Below are 20400 nucleotides of genomic sequence, written 5' to 3'. Positions count from 1 at the left end.
AATCCTCTGCCCAGTACTCAGATGGCAGCCCTCTGAGCTCTTCCAGCAGATCTGCGTCTGTTGGGGGACTGGCCTCCTCTAAAAAAGCCATGACATTGGAGGAAGGCAGGGTGACATAGAGCCCATCTCGGCTGCAACTGATAGAAGCATTTAACTTTGCTAGCAGGTCCCTTCCCAAGAGGTTTACTGGGCTTTTTGACATCATCAGGAAGGAATGATCTGCTGCAAAAGGGCCAATCTTAACTGTAACAGTGGATCACTTTCCATCAATTCCCATGACACTTTCTCTGGAACCAGAAAGGGGTAAGGTGATTTTATTTAGCATGTCAAGAAGACAGTCATAAGGTTTCCCATTTATGTTAAGGGTCAGAAAAGGTTTTGTCAATTTCAATTTTCAGCTGTTTGGGGTTTGTCTCTCACTCTCGCTACCAACCAACTCTAGATCTCCTTCTACTAGGGATGGCGGAGAATTTCTCCCCGAATCTTCGGGAGGCCGAGCGCCGATGCATTCGGCCCGCCGAAGTTGGTTGGGAAATTCTCCGCCGGCCCCCCGCCCCCCCCCCGGGTCGGGACTTACCTTCGGCGAATGTCCCTCTCGGCGGCGGGTCCCAGCAGCGTTTCGGCGGTGTTTCGTCACAGGCAGGGGCAGCGGCTGGTCTCCCGACCGGCTGCCGCCACCGCCATTGCAAAAAAAAAAAACTAAAGTAAAAAAAAAACCAAACACCCGTGATAGGTACGTAACGATTTACGTAGCCTATCACGGCTAGATTTCCAAAGTCAGCCGTGATAGGCTACGTAAATCATCACGTAGCCTATCACGAGTGACTTTGGAAAAAAAAAAGCGCGTACGCAAATGGCCGCGCCCATTGGGCGCCGCCATTTGCATTCCTTATTTTGGCACGTCTATTTTGGCACGCTATTTGCGTTGCCCTTATTTTCGCCGTAGTCTGCGTAAATCTTTACGTAGACTAGACGTGCCAAAATAAGGAACGCAAATGGCGGCACCCCATGGGCACCGCCATTTGCGTATGCGCTTTTTTTTCCCCCCCAAAGTCACCCGTGATAGGCTACGTGACGATTTATGTAGCCTATCATGGCTGACTTTGGAAATCTAGCCGTGATAGGCTACGTAAATCGTCATGTAGCCTATCACGGGGTCTTTTTTTTTTTACTTTTTGTTTCGCGGCTGGGGAGACGGGGCGCTTCTCCCCGGCCTGAATTTCGGCCAGGTAAGCGGGACGCCTCCCCCCCCCGGCCTGAATTTCGGCCAGGCGAGGCGGGACGCCTCCCTCCCCTCGCCTGTACTTCGGGGGGAGAAGCGAAGCGCCTCCCCCCCACCGCAAAGCCAAGCTGCGAAAAGGTAATTGACTTTCATACATCCCTACCTTCTACCCATCATTCTGATGTTCCAACACTTTCTGCTCCCTGGTAAGTGGCAGGCCCTTGCCTTTGCCACTGTCCAGTCCACTGACCTTCTTGCCTTTGATTTCCCTTCTGGGGACACTCATTTTCCAATGACCAGGTTGCTTGCAATAATGGCACACATCCCGGTTATAACCACCTCTCTTTCCTCCCTCATTTGTCCCTGCACTTGTTCCTCTGACACATCCTCCCTGACCATGTCCACAACCACTCTTGTCCGCTCCCTCAGCCACATCCCGGGAACCTTGTTCCCATAATGGCTGCCACCAACAACTTTGCCTCTAACTCTTTCTCCTTCTTTTGTTCCTTCTGCGCCTTCTCCTCCCTTCCATCAAACACATGCTTTGCTATTGCCAACATCTTTGCCACACTATTTTTCGGCCACCCTGGCTGGTGTTCCCTGAAATACTTTTGAATATCAGGAACAGCTTGCTCCACAAACATACCTATGATCAGGGCAGCATGCCTTGCCTCATCAGGGTCAATGCCCCCATACATGTGCAGAGCACAAGTCAAACAAACCAGGAAATCAGCAGGGGATTCTGATTTTTCTTGAGTCACAGCCTGCACCTTAGAGCAGCTTACAGTTTTCTGACCCATTTGTTGTAGAACATCCATTCTTGTTACTGAGTTATGACTGTCCAATTGGCTGCATCATTCAGATTTAACAGGGGACAGGGCTCGGGGTAGGCGTTTAAAACCCCTATTTGACCTCCTTCGGCTGCCAAACTCTTGGTCAGGTGCCTTTTCAATTCAGCCATTTGGGCCCCTGTTAACCATGGCCCACACAACTGACGCAACTCAGTGGGAGTGGGGTGGTAAGTATGTATGATGGTATTGAATTGAGCCAAAAATTCTTCTGGATCTTCATGTAGTTTTGCATTATTTTTTGCCCACAGCACCAGATCCTTTGGTTTAAAGGGGGTATGGATTCTTCTGACAAAATGCTGGAGAACGGGGGCTACTCCCTGGTTCCCCCCTCCACCAGTTCAGCCCAATTGTGTGCAGACACTTTGAATTTGGTTTATAACTGGATATATCCCTTGGGATGGTGCCAGATCTTGGTTCTCTGGGTAGGGGGGCGGTGGACAAGGCGGCAGAGGCGGTGCGGATGGTACGCTCGCAAAGGACACTGCTTTACTTTTTGCCTGCCTTTTCTCAGCCATGTCAGCCCAGAGAAACCAATAATCCATGTTTTCGGGCACCCTGTCCTCTAGAACAAGGCAGAGATCTCTTAAGATGTTTTGGTTGAAGGATCCTTTGGGTGGCCATGAGTGACTAGGAACTGGCCATTTTTCTGTGCACAACAGAACCAAGCACTTTTTATTTATTTTATTTATTTATTTATTTATTTATTTCTATACCGCCCAATAGCCGAAGCTTGGCAGAGTATTCCACTGCTTGAGCATAACATCTAGAGATGACCCTGTAGGGACACTCTGACCTCCACCCATTTTGTCTCCTTCAGCCAGTTAAGGCTGTCCTGCATATACCTTTCAATACTTAATGGACATCACCTTAAACAAAGGAAACCAACCAGGGGGGTCTCACCTTTTTTTTTACCAGTGAATCTTACCCTACTTGGAGTTGGCCTTGGTTTTGAAGCACACCTGTCCCGCTCGTTCAAGAAGACCCCAAGGTGAACTCACCTAGTGCCGGCTGGGTTGTTCAGGCATCCAGGTGGGGCGTGATCGCACTGTAAAGCTGGGCCCTCCGGGCTGGCTCACCAGATTGTGGCAAAAGTCCAAAACTAGACTTAGAGGTCCGTGCCCAGCTGCCCTCCAATTAAGCTCTGGACACGGGGGTAAGATCCAACTCGAGTTTATTCGAGTACAACGAAGGCAGCTCTGTCAACACAGAGGCAGCGCAGATCAACACTCACCAGTTACATTTATAATCATAGTGTGGCTAAATAAGTGACGTCAACCAAGCCTCGTGCGCATGTCTGGTCATTTTCAACTAAACTTTTACTGAAACCCCCCCCCCCATTCCTCCCTGAGAGTCCTGCAATTTTCTCAGGATTTATGACCCAATTATTTTGGAAGAGCAATGATTCACAGGCGTGGGGTGAGTTGCTGTGCCAACAAGATAACTTATCTCTACTGCCCTAGCAGTTTCTCCTTCAATATGGAAGAAACAGAGACAATGGTTTTAGGCCTTTGCGGAATCTGCCACATAAAGTCAGGGCCAGAAATATTGGAACAAGGATAACTGTTTTGGCAGTTGGCCTCCATACACCACCACATTGAAGTTGAAAGGAAACACACCCAGATGGGAGCGAAGTCAGGACTTTCAGCTGTAATTCAAGGGGTTTGACAACAGTGGGGCACTAACAATTCAGGAAGGACAGCCAGTGGCATACACACACACACCCATTGTTGGTGGCTCATAAGTAATGGAACGAATGGCCAACAAGCAGCTGCATGGCCAGGTGTGGCCTGTTTCCTGGGTACCCCATGACCAATCAAGCAGATAAAAGGCCTGGAGGTGGTTCTGAGTGTTACATTTGCATTTGGTAGCTGTTCACTGGAACTCCCAACATGAGGTCCAAAGAGGTGTCCATGCGAGTGAAGGAGGCCATCATTAGGCTGAGGAAACAAAATAAACCCATCAGAGAGATAGCAAAAACATTGGGAGTGGCCAATACAACAGTGTGGAACATCCTGAAAAAGAAGGCATTAACTGGCAAGCTCAGCAACAGCAAAAGGCCTGGAAGACCACGGAAGACAACTACAGGGGATGACTGCAGAATTCTGCTCATGGTGAAGAGGAACCCTTTTACAACATCTAGCCAGGTCAAGAATGCTCTTGAGGAGGTAGGCATGTCATTGTCAACATCTCCAGTCAAGAGACAGCTTTATGAATGTAAATACAGAGGCTTCACAACAAGGTGCAAACCACTGGTAACGCTCAAGAACAGACAGGCCAGATTAGCTTTTGCCAGCAAACACCTAAGAAAGCCTGCCCAGTTCTGGAATAAGATTCTTTGGACTGATGAAACCAAGATTAACTTATACCAGAATGATGGGATGAGAAAAGTATGGAGAAGGAAAGGAGCAGCTCATGATCCAAAGCGTACCGCATCATCTGTCAAACATGGTGGAGGCAGTGTTATGGCATGGGCATGTATGGCTGCCAATGGAACTGGGTCACTGGTGTTTACTGATGACTTAACTGCTGATAAAAGCAGCAGGTTGAATTCTGAAGTGTATAGGGCTATACTTTCTGCTCAGATTCAGCCGAATGCTGCCAAACTGATAGGATGCCGCTTCATATTGCAGATGGATAATGACCCAAAACATACAGCAAAAGCTACCCAAGAGTTTCTCAAGGCAAAGATGTGAGATGTTCTTCAATGGCCAAGTCAGTCACCTGATCTCAACCCAATAGTGCATGCTTTTAACTTACTGAAGACAGGACTGAAGGCAGAAAGACCCACAAACAAGCAGCAGCTGAAGGAAGCTGCAGTAAAGGCCTGGTAAAGCATCTCGAGGGAGGAAACTCAGCATTTGGTCATGTCCATGGGTTCCAGACTTCAGGCAGTCATTGACTGCAAAGGATTTTCATCCAGGTATAAAAGGTGATCCTTAAGTTTGAAATGATGTTGGTTTGTTCCACTACTTATGAGCCCCCAACGATGGGTGTGTGTGTATGCCACTGGCTGTCCTTCCTGAATTGTTAGTGCCCCACTTTTGTCCAACCCCTTGAATTACATCTGAAAGTCCTGACTTCACTCTCATCTGGGTGTGTTTCCTTTCAACTTCAATGTGGTGGTGTACGGAGGCCAATTTCCAAAACAGTTATCCTTGTTCCAATATTTCTGGCCCTGACTGTAGGCACGAAGAAGCCGAGACAACATGGCTTTGCCTTAGTTATTTTCCACAGTTCACAATATTAAAATACAGTATTAAAAACACAACATTAAAACACAGAATTAAAAACACTTCCACCTACAGTAAAAAAATCAAGGAGCAGTAAAATGGAGCAGCATAATTAATTTACTTACAGCCCAGGGAAAGCCTGGGCAAACAAGTGTGTTTTCAGGAGGTGTTTAGATGTCGCATTTTCTGCCTCTTGAACTACATGAGGGAGGATTTTCCAGATGGTGGGCGCTGCTACAGAGAAGGTGTTTCATGGCAACATTCCGTTCATTTTGGAATGACCGGCAAGTCCTCCTCTGCTGATCTTAAAGGTCACCGTGGAATGTATAAAGGAAGGCGGTCTGCTAGGTATTCTGGTCCCAAGTTGTTTAGGACTTTGTATGACAGTAACATAACCTGGCTCAGTAGCTAATAGACAGTCAGTGCAGTTCTTTTAACACAGGTGTTACATGGGGATAGCTAGGTTTCCCAGTAAGCATCCTAGGTGCTGCATTCTGCACTAGCTGCAACTTCTGAACCACGCATGAGGGCATAGAGCATATTGCAGTAGTCTAATCGTGAGCTTACCAGTGCATGGATCACTGTGGTTAGGCTATCCGTATCCAGGAATAGATGTAGTTGGTGTACCAACTGAAGTTGGTAATGGGCACTCCTGGCCACTGAGGCCACCTGGGCCTCCAGTGACAAAGATGGATCCAGGAGCACCCCCAAACTATGCACCTGCTACTTCAGAGGGAGCGCAATGCCATCTGCAACAGGTAAACACCCCACTTCCCAGACTGGGATCTGCCAACCCATAGGGTATCTGTCTTATCAGGATTCAGCTTCTGCTTATTGGCCCTCATCCGAGCCATAACTGTATCTAGGCACCAGTTTAGAACTTGCACAGCCTCTCCCGATTCAGTTATCACAGAGAAATAGAGCTGGGTGTCTATTTCTGGTGACACCTTCCCCAAATCTCCTGATGACTGCTCCAACTTTGGGGACAGGATGGTGACCTGTGGTGCTACAAGGGCCTTGAAAGAATCACCAGCACTGGCTACTGAAAAATCCCCCAGAGCACTGAGGAATCACTAGGATTCCATAAGTCTCTGGGGCGGACCATCTTAATGGGTTCCCCCATCCCTGCAGGGAGGGACTGGCATCGTGAGACCAATTTTCACCAGGAAGTGGTCTGACCATGACAACAGGGTAATTTCCACCCCACCAATATCCAGACCACCACCACTCATGCCCAGAGGCAAAGACCGAGTCAAGGGGATGCCCTACCCTATGTGTTGGACTGATGACAAACTGAGACGGCCCGATGTTTGTCATGGAGGACATGAAGTCCTGAGCTGTTAAGGTTAGGGATGTTGGAGAAATCCGCCACAGACTCCAGTGAGGCTGGATTCCAAAGATTCCCCCGGAGTCCGTGACAGAACAGCCTTCCCCCCCGCCACCCCCTGAAATCTCCCCCCCGGGACGGACCTACCTGGCAGCGGATGTGGTGGCAGATGTGGCGGCGGTGGCGGATGTGGCGGCGACTCTGGCTTGTCTTCCAGCCGCTGCTGGGCTGCTGTGGCCGCAAATGGTGGCCGTCATAGTGGTCGCCAATTGCGTGCCTGCATTAGGCCATGATAGGCTACATAAATACTTATGTAGCCTATCACGGCAAAGAGCAGGGGTGCAACTGGCGGCCACTATGCCTTTTGCACCCCTGCTCTTTGCCATAATAGGCTACAGCAAAAGGCAGGCACACAAATGGAGTAGCGGCCGCTATTTGCTTCCCTGCCTTTTGCTGTGATAGGCTACGTAAATACTTATGTAGCCTATCACAGATTGGCAGGGATGCAACTGGCGGCCGGCGCAGCGGCCACCATTTGTGGCCGCAGCAGCCCAGCAGCAGCCAGAAGTCCGGCTGCAGCTGGCCCTGGCCGGCGGCTCCACAGAGTCACCGCGGAGTGGAGCCAGCTAGGGAGGATTCTGGGGGGATGGACGGAACACCTCCCCCCCACCGTGGAAGCCCCACAATGGAACAAGGTAAGGGTGAGAGCTGGACTATAAGGAAGGCTGAGCGCCGAAGAATTGATGCTTTCGAACTGTGGTGCTGGAGAAGACTCTTACGAGTGCCCTGGACTGCAAGGAGGTCAAATCAGTCCATCCTAAAGGAAATCAACCCTGACTGCTCATTGGAAGGACAGATAATGAAGCTGAAGCTCCAATATTTTGGCCACCTAATGCGAAGAGAAAACTCCCTGGAAAAGACCCTGATGCTGGGAAAGACTGAAGGCAAAAGGAGAAGGGGACGGCAGAGGATGAGATGGCTAGATAGCATCACGGATGCAATGAATATGAACTTGAGCACGCTCCGGGAGAGAGCGCAGGACAGGAAGGCCTGGCGTGCTATGGTCCATGGGGTCACGAAGAGTCGGACACGACTGAACGACTGAACAACAACAGCATAAACATTGACCAGAGTCCTAGGGTTTTCCAACACCACACCAGAGACTGCCTCAGCCAGCTCGGTCAGGGAATCCATTGGGTAGCAGCATGGGCGGTACACCAATAGTATCCCCAATCTGTCTCTTTGGCCCAAGGCAAGGTACAGGCCCTCACAGCCTATCCCAGGGCTGAGGGATTTCCTGCTGAGTGAGACTGAGCTTTTATGGATCATGGCGACTCCCCCCAACCCCCAGCCCTCTAGTCCGGGTTGGTGCTGCACCGAGTAACCAGGTGGGCAGAGCTGGGTTATGCTTACACTGCCCAGCTCACTCACCCAGGTCTCTGTGATGCATGCCAGGTCAGATCCCTCATCCATGATCAGATCTATGATCATATCACAGATGAGTGAGGTGTTATTGCAAACTGACCTGGCATTCACCAACACCACAACCAGGCCAGAGAGTGCAGAAGCCTGGGAGATGGATGGGGAGGGGATCAGAAAGGGGAATGGCTTGTAGACATCTAGGCCCTTCACAACTCTGATGACATTTTCTCCCTATCATACCATACCTTCGCTTACCCATGACAATGGTTATGGGGGCACCCTCTACCTCCCACCCTGACACATCCTGGCTCATAACCAATCCTTCCCCAGAAAGTAGCAAGGGAGGCGGGGGAGAAAGCAAAGAAGGAAAAAGAAGGGGGAAAATGTCTGAGGAACAATGGTGACAAGTTAGGGCAGACTCCCACTCCCAGTTGGATGGCACTTGTAACCTCTAATCCCATCTTTCTCCACCCCTGACTCTCACTCAGGGGGGACCCCATATGCCACAACTTTCCCCACCCAGGCTCTCACCCTAGGTCAGGGTCACAGGCCTCTCTCACACAGGAGCCCTGTAACATTCTTTTTCAACAGGGGAGATGCCCTCCCCCACGTGGCTCCCCCAAGTGGCAACGCAGAGGGGCAACCCCCTTTGGTGTCTGCCCCGCCACACACGGCAGACACCAAAGGTGTCTATGAGCCTCTTCCCAGAGCTAGTCTGATCCCAGGTGAGGCTCTAGCTCACTCCATCTGCAACACACTCCGCAGTTGGAACTCTAAAGGAGCTGTCCGACGTGCTGAACCTATTTTGGCTGGTTATGACTGAAACCCAGAATGGATTTACAGCCCCACCAAAATTCAGAGCCACCAGCCTCCATCGCTTAGCACTTGGACAGCAAATTGAGCAGTCCCATAGGTCACCTGGTCACAGTCTTACCCACTAAACTGGCATAAATCACCACACGTGAATATTTTTTGCACCCCACCCCAAATTCCTCTCTTTTTTGCCTTTGCATAGGTGGCCACCTCATCAGATATACTTCTGAGTGAACATGCATATTCCTCTTTTGGGGGAGATGCATAAGTGGCCAACCTATGGGATATCCTTCCAATTATACATGCATAGGATTGAGCTGTTCAGCTACTCGGCTGGATCAAACCCCTGATCTTAGCACAAATGCAGTATGATCCAAAAGATGTTTGTTTGCTAAATATATTTATATGTGCATTTCCAGGGTAGCTGACAAAGTAAAAATAAAACTATACACAATACAATACAAAAATGTATGCAGGAGTAAGTCCCAGTGAGTTCAGCGGAACTTACTTATTTCCAAGTAAGTGTCCCAACCTTAGTAGGAAGCAAGTCCCGTTGATTTAAGTTGAGAGTTAATAATATGCTGAATTTTCCCCATCAATACAGGGGTCCCCAAACATCTTGGACCCGTGGGCAGATTTGGGAATTTGATAAAATGCTGTGGGCACCACCACAAAATGGCTCCTGTGGAGGATGTGGCTAGTCACATAATGGCTACCACAGGGGCCTGGCTAGTCAAAAGTGAGCTAAATAGGTGGGGTGGGAGAGACCGGATGCAGGCTGCAACTCCATTACTGTGAATCTGTGTGGGTAGGGGGGGTGGGCAAGGGGGGAACATGCTATTTATGAGGATATTTATGGAAATTTATTTACCTATATTGGCACCTATTGTCTAGATCTTGTTAAGATTTGCTGGGGCCAATTGGAGAAGCAGTGTTAGAGCACAACAAGATACATTCTGAACAGCAAGTTGCTGACCCAGACTCTTCTCTAGGACAACTCTTAGTTAAACTAAACTGAGTTACACTGAGACTTGTAGTTTGAGACAGAGAGACTTGTGCTTCCCTATGCGATATGCTTTCTCAAGAACTACCAGTCCCAGAGTTCCTTGTACCTAGGTATGAAGGAGGGATATGTGATGGGAGGTTCAAAGCAGTAGTATAATTGATCCCAGGGTCACCGGGAACAGGGGCTCCTGGTTGAATTTACAGGGCCGAAATATATGTAAGTAAATGGCTAGCTCATGTACACCGTTCTGCCATGTCTGCTTATAAATATAAATCATGAGGTTGCATGTATGAGGTAGGAGCATGGTATGTGTTTGAGTGGGAACGTATGTTGCAAATTTGTAGTGGGCCCTGCAAAACAATGCTAGGGCCCTGGCAATGGCACAATCTAATCAGGTAAAGGATCTTCATGTAGCTTCATTTGTGTATTATTTTCAATATTAGAGCCAAATTCATTTTAGAAGCCTCCCTGAAATCACAGGAGCCTTTTTTTTTTAAACTTAAAGCTGTAGCAATTCATTAAACACAGTAAAGTAGTAAATCCTGGTAAGTTAACTTTATTCAGCTTATGTACCCCAAAACCTGAACTGAAAATACAAATGTTATGTGCTCCTCAGAACTTTACTAGTCTTGAACAGAGCTTTACGGATTTCACTTTGTTGGTCAGATAATACAGGCCAGTCATAGTCAATACTCTGATCAATTGGTCTGTCATGGCAGCTGGAGACAGATCTTGGTTTTCAGTTTTCCAGGCCTTCAGTGCCTGAGTAACTTTTTCTTCTAACAAAAGGGTCCTAAGGTAAAAACAAAAAACAAAGAAACCATTAAAAGAAAATACTTGACCTACTGCGGATTAATTAAGCTACTAGGAGATGTACCACCAAAACAACAAAACATTTTAAAAAGCTGAATAAAAGTAACATAATGTTCTAAGGGAGAAAAAAACATTGTACTTGTCACTAACCTGTTATTTTCAATGGATTTGATTACAGCACTGTTAAGCTGAAGTTTTTCGCAAAAAAATTCAAAATGTTCAAAGGGGATATTGCTGGCAATTGTCTTCAATACTTTATCCAGTATTTTTTCTAGAATAAGAACATTGCAAAGGTTACAGGAAAGTAGTTTCATATGTTAAAGTATTCAGGCTTTGAGCACAATTTTAAGAAGCTTTGCCCTTTTAGAAGGTGGTGGAAACATTAATTTTATCCTTTGATGGATGGAGTGTATAGAGCACTGAATATAACCAGAAATGTGTAGAGGTACCTAACCGTCACTAGTATTACATTGTTTATAGCAGGCTGCTCCAGTACAGAAAGACTTTAGGCGGCTGCCTAGCAAAACCTTTTACATGAGGCCAGTTTTTGGTATAGATCGGGGTAGGCACCCTTTTTGGGCCTATGGGCACATCTGACATTTTGAAAAAGTGTCCCAGGCACCACCACAAATTGCTGTGGGAGGTGAAACTCTGGGACTACACCCCTTCTCTGGATTCTCACTTTTCTTGCTCCTTCTCTATAAATTTTCACTTTTCTTGCCTCCCTCCTCAGCCGTATTTTGGCCGGGGACCCTTTTCCTTACCTCTATTAAAGTCAATGGAGCAATACTACAGATTAGTATAAATCTATACTATAGATGCTGTTGGAAGGCACTTAACCTTCCCTGTAACTTTCCACCCATCACATATGCTTCTGGCTGCCTTGAAATATGAGGGGGTGAAGAAATAATAGAGAGCTTATGGTATGGAGGAGCCAAAAGGGACCAAACAACAAACAAGGTTTCTGACAGAAAGCCCAAGAAGGCATTGGGCAGGACTGAGGGGTTGGTGGCTGCTTTTTCCATTTGTGAGAATGGGATGAAAGGTGATCCAGGCCTAGGGTGGCTACTTTTGAAGTAAAAAATGAGGAAATGCATCATCAAAAAAGAAGAAAGAAAATTTGCATATGCTAGTTTATATGTACAGATGCACGTTTAGACATTATTATTATAATTCAAATAAAAATAGAGGACATCTTGGCATAGTTGCAGAAGAGTGCAACCAGGTGACCTGTGTGCCTGCATGCTCAGTCTGCAGTTCACAGGGCTGACCCTCCCAAAAAGCCAGGTGAATCCCCGACCTCAGGCAGAGGCATTGATGGGCAATGTGGGTGTGGGTGGACGGGCAGAGAGTAGCTTGGTGGGTGATGGACAATGTGGCAGGCAGGTGGCCAGTGAGTGGGTTAGCAGGTGATGGCCAACATGAGTGAGGGGAGAGGGGGATAATGGGCAATGTGAGTGGGTGGGGAGTGACAGGCAACACAGGCAGCAGGCAGTGCAGTGGCGACAATGGGGGATGATGTGGCGGTGGCAGCATCACGTTTGTGCCAGACCTCCTCAGCTGATGGGAGAGCTTGCACCAGCCCTGGCTGTTCAGGTGCCAACTGTTGATGGGCAACAGTTCTTATAGTTCTTCATTTTCAAACTGGAACTAGACAGGGCAACCCTTCAAACTGAGGACTGTTCTCTGTCAAAGAGATTACATGGCCACCCTAGGTCCCATTAGAATAGACATGACACAGAACAAGGCTATCTGAGGAGGGACTACCAAGTCTAGGAATTCCAGGATCCCAGGAGGCATGGACAGATAGACCTGGTTCTCACATAATGAGAAGCCATGGTGGGTGAATTTCCCTGTAGGGCTTCTTGTTGCAGCGGTGGACATCATTTTGAATATTCGAGCTGTAGCAGGGGTACCATATCTTGTCATTATGTGTGAACCTGGTGAGGGTGGGGTGTTGGGGCGGGTGAGAAGCCACGGTGGCTTCTCGTTACCTGTTAACTGGACCATAATTACATATTTTAAAAATCACAGAATATCTAAGGTAACTAGTGATATTGTGAGGATTTCTATTCTAAACTTACCATCTCTTTTGTCAGCATTTTCCAAATAGTGTGTTATGGGGAGCAGTTGTTTTCCTTTACAGACCTCTCCTGGTGGTCTGATCAGAGCATTTCCATCAAAATTTATATCCTTCAGTCCCAGAAGAAGGTGCATATCACTAGGCAAATATAGTATCTTATTTTCTGGCAAAATAAGTACAAAGGATTATATTTGTATTCTGTTAATCTGGGAAATTTTTGGCCACAAATAAGCAATTGAATATTATTTTTATGGGTTAGCACCATTGGCAACATCTGTGAAAGAAGTGTCTCTTGAGGAGGCAGTCAAAGGAAAACATATAAGTAACCTGAAGCAAATGCAGCTACCACAAAATAGACCATGCTATCAAGGCAGATGCTTTCTCTTTGAGAGCACCATGCCTGTTGTCTAACTTTCCTTCTTCTCTTAGGGCGCAATCCTATGCATGTTTAGACAGAAAGGAGTCCTAAAACTCTCAGCATGCCCCAGCCAGCCATTCCCTTAATCTCTGTGCTCATCTGTTCTGATGCAGTGAACCATAAGGGGATCAGAAGGCTCTATTCTTGCAGCTTTATTCAGATAGCTCCTCTTTCAGATAGGCTGCTAACAAATAGATCTGAATAGGTAATCCACATAGGATGCAACCTTCTATCCCAAACGTAGAAGCCAAATCTGCATGTGGAATTTTTTTTGCACAGGATCTGCTGTCATTGGGTTGGGGCTATATGGTTTTTATGCCTGAATGTTCCTGGACATTAAACATTTAAATGCTTACCTCTCAGATTCAAGTGCTGTAAATTATGGAGTGATGAAAAATTCAAGGGAAGCTTCGTTAAGCAATTGTCATTTGCTATTAAAGTCACCAAACTTTTTAATTCTCCTATACTTTCTGGTATTTCTTGTAATTCATTATAAGATATATCAAGTTCTTTAAGGACTATCAGCTTTGATATATCTTCTGGAAGTAATTTTAACTGAGGATGAAAAGGACAACATAGTTATAGAACCACACATCTTCTATAAGAATAAGGTACTAGAGATCTACCAGACCAATTTTATTGTTGTTGTTTTTAAAAAACTGAAGCTTAAGCAGTGTAGACATGCAGAAAATTTTGAAACTTTGGAAAAGTAAAAAGCTCGAGCTTTGGGCAGGTTGGGAAGGGAGAAGGGAGAGAGATGAAGCAAGGGGGGTGTTAATGAATATGTCCCTGTATGACTATGTAATGAATTTGTGCATGTAATGTAACATGTGACACAGTGTGTATATGCATGTGTAATAATGCTTACTTCTGTGAGGTCTTGGAGTGCTGGGCCAATGAAAGGAAAAGCACAGAATGTTGGGAAAGGGGCTGAAGAAAAGTCATTTGGCGTTAGTTACAGTAGGAGGAAGGAGTAGGAGGAAGAGAAGCTGAGGAGAAAGAGCTGAAAGGACACCAGAGGGAGAAGAGAGAGGAAAATCTTTGACCTCAAACTTCAAGAAATAGTAAATGATCTTTTTAAAAATAACATTTTTTTTGTTTCACCATTGCTGATTTGTTTGTAGTACATTTATCGTAAAAGCATAAAGTTGCTCCAATAGCAAGGGAAACATGCAAACATATTTGTATACAATCATTCTCAGACTACCAGCCCCTGTGGCGACATAGCATTTGCACTAGCATATACATATGGACTATTTATGTCAAGGCTCAAGCCCACAGTGAGTCCTGCACCTGTATCATATTAGGTAGATATTCAGTCCAAGTTCTAGCCAAAGGATGGAACCACAGGATAACCATCAAGACCAGCAAATACACTGATCAAGCAACAATAGGCCATGGTGTGTCATGTGATACAGCCATATCTCTATAAAAGTTTGTAGTTCCATGGTCTGGATTTGATTCTGCCTGGCCTCCATTTTGCGTTTCTCTCAAGACTTTGTCACCCTGCCTTGGTGGGAGCCACATGTCAACTGAAGTGTTTTCCTGAATTCTTCCAGCTAAGGAAGAACAATGGTCTTTAAGAATGCTGGAAATGGCTCAAGAGAGGCTTTGTCTCCCATGGTGTACACACATTTATTTTGTGCCACTGTTTCTTCTGGCCAAGCAGGATTTACACTTAAAAAAAATAATTCAAAAGCATGCAAAATGTGTTTCCCCAAACCACCTTCAGCTGAGTGAAAAAAGCTCTCATGCCTAACAACAGTTGCTGTTGTAATTTATGTTTTGTGATGCACTATATTGAAAATTATATTATGAAGGAGGGTTATTCATATAACATCAAAATAATACACATCTGACCTAGCCTACAGCAATAAAGAATACATGTGTAGGACTCACCAAAGCCCTGGTCTAGGCTAGAGAACTTTATTTTCAACTATTCAGCTCCAGTTGTCCCCCCACATTGAATGCCTGGGGCTGGTGTAAAATGAACTATCGATGGGGGCATGGCCATGGGTTGAAGAGGAATAGTGTGTGTTCCCCTTGTGCCACTCGTGTCTCTCCCGCCATTCCACCATTTTAGCCATTCTATTTGTTCTGCTAGTGTATTGGGGGAATTCTGTTGGTGTGTGTGTCATGGTGGCAGCATATCTGGCATTGTGCCAGCGTAGTGGGGCTATCACTTAAAGTCATATAATAGCCCCCTTTTTGGATGAAAGGGTTCCTGATGTTAGAATGGAAGAAAGTTACAAAGTGAAACATGCAAAGTTACCAAATGGAAAAGGCTAAAGAATGGGAAAAAACAGTACGTGCAAAGCTAACTGTGGAATGTGAACAAGATGCATGTAATTAGCTGAGTTCGGGGGAAAACACTGGACAGAGAGATTCCCAGGATAAGCCCAAATTATGCTAAATGATGTCCTTTAGCATCGAAAAGAGAAATTTCCAAGAGATAAGATGAGCCCAATTATGTACAACCAGGACATCTAGTCCAAAGATGTATTTTTCCACATTGTGCAAAGACTTGGGAGAAAGAGTATTTAAGGTACACCCAAATCAGCAGAACTCCGAGGAAGTCTTGAACACCACAGAAGTAGCTGCACACAGCACACCGCCTGCTTCTGAGTATATGACCTGGCTGGCCAGCAAGCTCTGTAACTATCTGAATGAATGTGACAAGTGTGAATGAATTGAACTGAACTGCATTCTGTGTAAATAAAGGTGTTTTAGAAATTGCATCTGGATTTTGAGTCTCAGTCTGTATCTCAGCTCTAATCCCAGCTATTCATAACAGGGCTTCTGCCAAACCCTCTTCAGTGTTTGAAGAGAATGTGGCTGCCTTTATTTCTATGGAGATTTGTGCGTGCATTAGAGGAGAGATGGGCAGACTTCACACTTGCAGGCTTTACTTTATTTTTTTACTGGAATTTCTAGGTCCACCAACCAGATCCAGGTGCAAAATCGAGGCTCGGGGGACAGACACTTAGAATGAAGAAGCAGGACATCTCTGAGCTGATGCTCAGCCCAGGTATTTGTTCTCAGCACTAGAACTGAGCACACAGTCCGTTCACACAAAAACCATCCGTGTTTTCCCCCAAGCATTCTTAATTTCAGCAGTCCAATTTAGAATGGGGGGAAAGCCTTTTTATTGTAGCTATTGATAAACAATTGAATACCAGAAAACTTTGCTGATCTACTGCAAATCATCCAGAGATCTACCAGTAGAACCTGATCAACTTTCTGCCTACTCCTGCAATTATAGGCATTGTGAAACTGAATTTTTGGCTGCATTCCTGTACCCACTTACCTGGGAGTAAGCCCCCTTGAGCTCAAGGAGACTTACTGCTGAGCAGACAACTATACAATTGTATCACAAATCACTTTAATTTCTTTTAAAGTTGTATTGATTTGTTACATTTATAGCCTGTCTTTTTCTCTAAGGAGCCCAAGACGATGTATACGATCCTTGTCCTCTGCTTTTGTCCTCGTAGCAACCCTGCGAGGTAGGTTAAGCTGAGAGCTTGTGACTGGTCCAAAATGACCCATTAAGCTTCATGGCCAAGTGGGAACCAGAATCCAGGTCTCTAAGTTCAACACTCTAACCATTACACCACACTGGTTCTCCTTTTCTGCTTTTATAAATGTAAACTTACAAAGGTCTGATCTTGAACTCTTAAAAAATACCGTCATAAATACATAGCCATGTATGGCATAGGCTTTTATGTTTAAGTCACATTTTACCTTTAATCCATTTTTCTGGCATAATGCTAACTTCTGGAGTGAAGAAAGCTGGCATATTTCAGTTGGAAATGATGCAAACTGATTATTTGACAGATTAAAGTCTTTTAGTTCTTGCAGGTCTTTAATATCCGAAGGAATGAGCTGTATCTTGTTTTCAGAAAGATCAAGTACCTTAAGTTTATTTAGAGCACATAACTCTCTGGGAAACAAAATAAATTTGTTATGGAGCAAGAGCAGAACCCGAAGAGACTTCATGTTTTGCACATTTCTTGGAATACTGCTTATCTCATTGTAGCTTAGGTCTAAGTAGCTTAGTTTGGAAAGAGTGCACAAGTATATGGAAAATGAAGGCAATTTGTTCTTACTGAAATTTAGATGCTTCAGGTTTTTAATGAATGAAATTTCGGTAGTTATTTCTGAAATATAATTTCCGCTGAGATTTAGGTGTTGAAGAGCAACCAGTGCGCACAGTCCAACTGGGAACAATGACAACTTGTTGTAACTTAAGTCCACTTTAGTGAGTTCTGCACAACTTTTGATTTCAACAGGGATGTACATTAAAGTATTCCCTGATACCTCTAAAATTGAGAGTTCTTTCATGTATGCTATTTGTTCATCTAACATGATCAGTTGATTTCTGCTTAAGTAGAGTTCCTTGAGATATTTTAGTTTGTACAGATTGGTGGGAAGATTTTTTAATTGGTTGTCATTAAGATTGAGACATTCCAGCATGGCACAGTTGCAAAGATTATCTGTAATGTTTTTTAATACATTTTTGGCAAGATTGAGATCGCGAAGCATTTGCAAATTCTCAACCTTATCCGATAGACTTTCTAACTGGTTGTCATCCAGTCTCAATTTTTCTATATGTATCAGTTGGAAGAGCTGTACAGGCAAAAATAAGAGTTTGTTGTTATTTAGAGAAAGTTCTTTTAATGTTTTGAGTTCTTTAATTTCCTTTGGTAAACTTTGGATCTGATTTTCTGACAAGCTTAATTTCCTTAGATTTGGAAGGTAACAGAGAACCTTTGGGAATATTGCCATCTTATTGGCATTTAAGTAGAGAACTTTTAAGTTTTTCATGGTAGTTATAGTCTCTGGCAGAGTTACTTTATTTCCACTGAGATCTAAAATTTCCAGTTTTTCAAGATTTTCCAGAGCAGAAGGAAATTTTTCAATGTTGTTATAACTGATCAAAAGACAGTTCAGGCTTGAAAGATTTGAAAATCCATTGGGGAGCCATGATATTTGGTTATGACTGAGGTTTAAAGTTCTAAGGTTTTTAAGTAGAGAAATTTCAGGAGGTAATGACATTAATCGATTTCCATCTATGGATAATACTACCAGGCTTTTCAACAGTCTTATCTCTCTTGGTATGGTTTTGATTTCATTATTGTCTAAGTATAAGTAACGTAACATTTTGATGTCAAAAATCCCTGTAGGGATTTCAACTAGTCGTTTAGCATTTAAGTGAACTGTAAACTCATCAAGCATCATTTCAGACATCATATCCACAGATACCTTTTGGGGTACAGTAGCACTCTCTATAGATTGTAATAATTTTTTTCTAGCTCTCCCTTCCCAAAAATCTGTAGGGATTTCACTTAATCCTTCAGCATAGAGATAAGCAAGAAGTTCGGCATCCTTCATTTCAGACATCAAATTTGCTGATATGTTTTTTATCATTTCTAGTTTGTCTGGAGTGTGTAAGGTATCTTTTCCTGATTCTCTTTGAACAACTTCAGAAGAGCTTTTTATCAGTTGTTCAGTGAGACTGTCCCGGAATTCACCTTTTTCCTCATACGAATTGCTTGTTGACGAAACCCCTGTAATTTCAAAAACTGGTTGGGATTGTAACGTATCTGGCATTGAATCTGTCTCTAAAACTTCTGAGGATATTGTTTGAATGCCATTAGCATTCCAACTAGCTTCAGTTTCATTCTGATTTCCTTCAGTTAACGGACTTGATGATTTTCCAGTTGCATCAAGTTTTTCAAGTGATTGCATTCTGCCATTTTCAGAAATGTTTGGAGAGACTTCATTAACTTCCTCTGAATTTACATTGGGGTGCTTTTCCTCCTCTTCTTCCCCAGACATACTTTCCAAAATAAAATGTCAGTCATGTGCTCATTCCAGCCTTTTGTCAAAAAACAAACAAAAAATAAAACAGAAGAATACAAACTACAAAAACAAACAGTATAAACAACGTGTGTAGTGGATTTAAATATTAAGAAGCTGACATTAAATAGGATTAGTGAAACTGTAACATAAAGCTAAAACATTTACAACACAAATTAGTTGCAATTCTTTTTTTTTAAAAGCCAACCAAGTACATATTTAGGAGTCTAATGTGTAAGCATTTTAAAATGTGAATTGTTCTTTCCTTCTATTAATCACTAAGGGCTCAATCCTGTGATTGCTAGACAGCATCTAGACAGCCATAGGATTTTTCAGTTTCTGGTGAGAGAGAAAAACTGTAGTTTTGTTCAGGCTGCAGCCGGAAAGATAGGCCTCCCTCTGGGTGTTTTGAGTGTTACCATTGGTGGGAAAAGTAGAAATGCATTGTAAGCAGATAAAAGGATGTGCTCGGATGTTGAAAAGCTGGAATGTTGTAAGTAGATAAGAAAACTGTGCTGGAAGGTTTTGTTCCCTGTATGTACGTGTTTAGCCCGCACTAGCATGTCAGTATCTGATTGGCCGACAGCCATCTGTACCAGGGTATGGACCTCCCGTGGGTGCGATTCACCATGCTAATGTGCTCTGTTCAGATTCTGCTTGTGTGGACCTCCTGAAATGTGTGCGATCCACCTATACTAGCGTGTTCTGCTTAATAAAGGCATATAGTGTCAGAAGACCTCCAGCCTGCTGTGTTCCTTGGGAAGGTCTGAAAACGTTTTCCTCCACACTGGGAACTGAGCTTGAAGCCAGCGCTCCAAGCTCGGTTCCCAGAAATCTCACTCCCCTCCCCCGCCACCTTGTAAGAGGCACGGTTTGTCCCCAGTTCCATACTCGGAAGAGCAATGTGGAGCGGCTGAAAAGGGGGCGTTCCTGGGGGCAAGGAGGGGTCTGCGGAAGCACCATTATGATGCTTCCTATGTGCAATCTGGCCTCCCCTGCCCTGCTTCAAGATGTCCTGGTTAGACAGCCAAAATTGGCCATCCAGAGAAGATCCTCTCCGCACTCCGCCCACCCTGAATTGGATAGTCGGCTGCCTTCAAGTTTGGAGGTGGTGACTGTATCCATAGGATTGCCCCCTAAATTGTTTTAGGCACTCAATTTATGAGCCTAGATTCAATGGCAAAATATTTGCCTGGAAAATACTAATTACAGCAAAAGCTCATATATGTTTACTCAAAAGTAAATACTATTATGTTCAATGAGGCAGACAGTGCAATCCTACTCTCAGATAACTGTGTAGTGGATTACGGGTTTACAGTACAATCATATGCCTTTCTTCTTGGAAGTAAATCCAAT

At 44.6% G+C, this 20400-nt stretch overlaps 1 protein-coding gene and 1 long non-coding RNA gene across 2 annotated transcripts in view; one reads left to right on the top strand and one right to left on the bottom strand.

The window, feature by feature from the left end:
- Positions 1-9991: 9991 nt before the first annotated feature.
- LOC146345007 (uncharacterized) overlaps positions 9992-20400 on the top strand; it is a 36567-nt gene continuing 26158 nt past the window's right edge. The window contains exons 1-2 of the long non-coding RNA XR_014792397.1: positions 9992-10087; positions 16120-16213. This is a non-coding gene — a long non-coding RNA (uncharacterized LOC146345007). The remainder of the gene's footprint in view (positions 10088-16119; positions 16214-20400) is intronic.
- Positions 10413-19023, bottom strand: LRRD1 (leucine rich repeats and death domain containing 1). The gene is made up of 5 exons (XM_084858870.1): positions 16927-19023; positions 13542-13740; positions 12769-12930; positions 10835-10955; positions 10413-10664 (listed from the first exon to the last, which is right to left on the bottom strand). Exons 1-5 carry the CDS (start codon positions 19021-19023, stop codon positions 10484-10486), a joined length of 2760 nt encoding a protein of 919 aa, XP_084714996.1. The 3' UTR covers positions 10413-10483.

The sequence above is a fragment of the Heloderma suspectum genome, chromosome 5, assembly GCF_057233095.1.
Source record: "Heloderma suspectum isolate Gila_16-S chromosome 5, 16-S_ref, whole genome shotgun sequence".
Classification (NCBI taxonomy): domain Eukaryota; kingdom Metazoa; phylum Chordata; class Lepidosauria; order Squamata; family Helodermatidae; genus Heloderma; species Heloderma suspectum.
This window is presented reverse-complemented; position numbering and strand designations above follow the sequence as displayed.